At 67.7% G+C, this 2,888-nt stretch overlaps 1 protein-coding gene across 1 annotated transcript in view; it reads left to right on the forward strand.

Moving 5' to 3' along the window:
- TTBK1 (tau tubulin kinase 1) overlaps window positions 1-2,193 on the forward strand; it is a 105,704-nt gene extending 103,511 nt beyond the window's left edge. The window contains exon 14 of the mRNA XM_026653206.1: window positions 1,788-2,193. Coding sequence (XP_026508991.1) covers window positions 1,788-2,193 — 406 coding nt within the window. The remainder of the gene's footprint in view (window positions 1-1,787) is intronic.
- Window positions 2,194-2,888: the final 695 nt, after the last annotated feature.

The following is a 2,888-nucleotide window of genomic DNA, read 5'->3' on the forward strand; positions in this document are numbered from 1 at the left end:
GGGCTAAGGCAGGCTCCCTGCCTGCCCTAGCGCCACACGGCTCCCGGAAGTGGCCGCCAGGTTCCTGCAGCCCCTAGACGCATGGAACCGCAACCAATGGGAGCTGCGGGGGCGGCACCTGAGGGCGTGAGGGCAGCGTGCGGAGCCTCCCTGGCTATCCATGCACCTGGGGGCTGCAGGGACCTGGCGGCCGCTTCCCAGGAGCTGTGGTAAGAGCCACCAGGACCCCACATCCCAAACCCTCTCCTGCACTCCAACCCCCTGCCCCAGCCCAGAGTCCCCTCCCACACCCAAACTCCCTCCCTGAGCCTGCATGCCCGCAAAACCTCAACCCTCTCCCCAGCCTCCTGCTGCACCCCAAACCCCTCATCCCCACACCCCCACGCCCCCAGCTGGAGCCCTCACCCCCCCACACACTCCAACTCCCTGCCCCAGCCCAGAGCCCCTTCCTTCACCCCAAACCCCACATCCCCAGCCCCACCTCAGAGCCTGCGCCCCCCAGCGGGAGTCCTCCCCCCCTGCACCCCAAACCCCTACCCCAGCCTGGAGCCCTCTCCCGCATCTTGAACTCCTGAGTTCTGGCCCCACCCAGAGCCCGCACCCCCAGCCCAGTGCCCATACCCCCTCACACACGCCTGCCCCAGCCTGGAGCCCTCTCCCACACCCCAAACCTCTCATCCCCACCCCCACCCCAGAGCCTGCACCCCCAGCCGGAGCCCTCACTCCCCCCCCCCCCCCATCCCCACCCCCCTGCCCCAGCCCAACGAAAGCGAGTGAGGGTGGGGGAGAGCGAGCAACGGAGGGAGGGGGGAATGGAGCAAGCGAGGGTGGGGCCTCAGAGGAGGGGCGGGGCCTTGGGGCAGGGGGCAGGGCAGAAGCGTTCGGTTTTGTGGGATTAGAAAGTTGGCAACTCCATGTCTGTAGTGACTAGAGGGCCACATCTGCGAGGGCCCAGCACTCCCCTTGGTGCTACGCTCACCAGAGCGCTCCCGGACCCTGGGCAGGGGGCCTGGAGCCTGGTTGGAGCCCCGGACCCTGGGCAGGGGGCCTGGAGCCTGGCCCGGAACCTGGGCAAGGAGCCTGGAGCTGGCCCGGAGCCCCGGACCCTGTGCTGGGCGCGGCCGGGGGTAGAGACCAGACAAGGGCGATGGGTCGGCGCCCTCTTCTGTGATCAGCACTGGGCTGGTGCCCAAAGCGCCAATGGGCCCTGTGGTGCTGGCTGCCGCCTGAGGGAGGCCAGGTCTCTGCCCAGAGAGCTGGCAGCCTTAGGAGAAGCGACCTGGGAAAGGCTGGGGAGAGAGCAGCGGCATGGACGCAGATGGCTCTTGTCATCACACAGGCAAGGATTGGCTTTGCTGCCTGCCCGTCCCACCATCAGCCCGTTTCTCCCACCCACCTACCCCACGGTCCATCTCCCCTGGGCCTGGCCATGAGACGCTGGCTGGTTTCCTGCAGGGCTCAGCGATGGTACAGGGGTTTCCTGATCCCATCCGTGGCTGTTAACCCCAGCCTGGCCCCTCCCCAGGCCGAGCCGGGAGCACTGCAGCCAGCCCGGCCCCGGGGGCGGCTCGGCGTTAGATCTGAGGCGGTTCAAGAAAGAAACGCCAGCGTGCGGATTGGGCCCCTGCTCTGGGCCGCAGAGACACGGCCATGTGTTGCTGGCCTCCCTGTGCGCTGGCACTGGCTGGCGTGCCAGTGAGAGCACCAGGGGATTGCCTAGCAAATAGCCTAGAGCCTTGGGTTTACCCCCCCTCATCTCCCCTCCCCTCTCCTCTCTCTCCCTGCAGGCTTCAGAGGACAGCTGGGACTGCGCCCAGTGACTCCCCACTGAAACAGCTCCAGAGCAGGCTCCCTTCCTCCCCGAGTCCGGCTCCTCCTCCTCCCCCGTGGAGCTGTGCTCCCCCCTGGAGCCCCAGCCTGCCCCCACGCAACCTCAGTGCTTCCCCCAAAAGCCAGTCACTGTCCAGACGGGAGAGTCCTTCGCCCTCCCGGCAGCATAGGCCAGGGGCTGCCCTGCAGCGAGTTCAACCGTCTCCCCGCCCTCAACCCCGAGTCCTGGCGCGGGGGCTGCTGGGCGATCCCCCGGCCTCCCCAGGCCTGGCCAGGAAAGGACAAAGAGGGAAAACCCAGACTCCGAGCCCAGCAACCAAAGGAAGGCAAGTGTCCGCGGAAGGCAAGGCCACGGCCAGATAATGATCTTCTGCCGCCAACCCGTCAGGCTGGCTAACTCCTGCGTCTAGTGTACACTGAGCTGCCGTACACGCCGGAGCCATGAGCGGCTCACAGCTCGCTGCACTTCAGCGCTTCCCTCCCTCCCACGCCCACGCCGTCCGGAAACCGTTGCCCCGGGGCGGAGCCCCTCTGCCCCACTGCGGGCTCGGCCGCAGCGCACGCTTGCTATTGCAAACCACCAAGCAGAGCCTCAGGCAGCCTGCCTAGTGCCTGACCCCCCCCGCCCTTTTCTCCTGCTCACTTAGCAATACCAGTCTCCACTCCAGCGCGCTGACACGTGAGCTTTAGAGAGCAGCAGTCGAAGTCGGTGGAGAGAGGACCGGCGGGGGTGCTGCGCCCACTGGGAGGAGAGGGCTCTGGAACTGTAGGGAGCTGCCCCCCCCTCCCCCTCCAGTGGGTTGTTCCAGGAAGCCCCCCCCCCCGCCTCGCCTGCTGTACTTGCACTGACCGTGGTTACAACCCACCTCCTGCCCCGCGAGCCAGGGAGCGCCACTCGCTGAGCAAGGCGAGCAGGCCAGGCGGAGAGGAGCTGCAGGTATCTCTCAGCAGGCGGGCGGGGAAGCACACCGCAGAGGGAAGAGCACCCGGCTGGACTTTACCAGCTGCTGCAGGGAGCCGGGCACCGGTGCTCGGTGACGCCCCCAGGCCGGTCTGTC

Source organism: Terrapene carolina, unplaced genomic scaffold (genome assembly GCF_002925995.2).
Source record: "Terrapene carolina triunguis isolate 2854851 unplaced genomic scaffold, T_m_triunguis-2.0 Scaffold132, whole genome shotgun sequence".
Classification (NCBI taxonomy): Eukaryota; Metazoa; Chordata; order Testudines; family Emydidae; genus Terrapene; species Terrapene triunguis.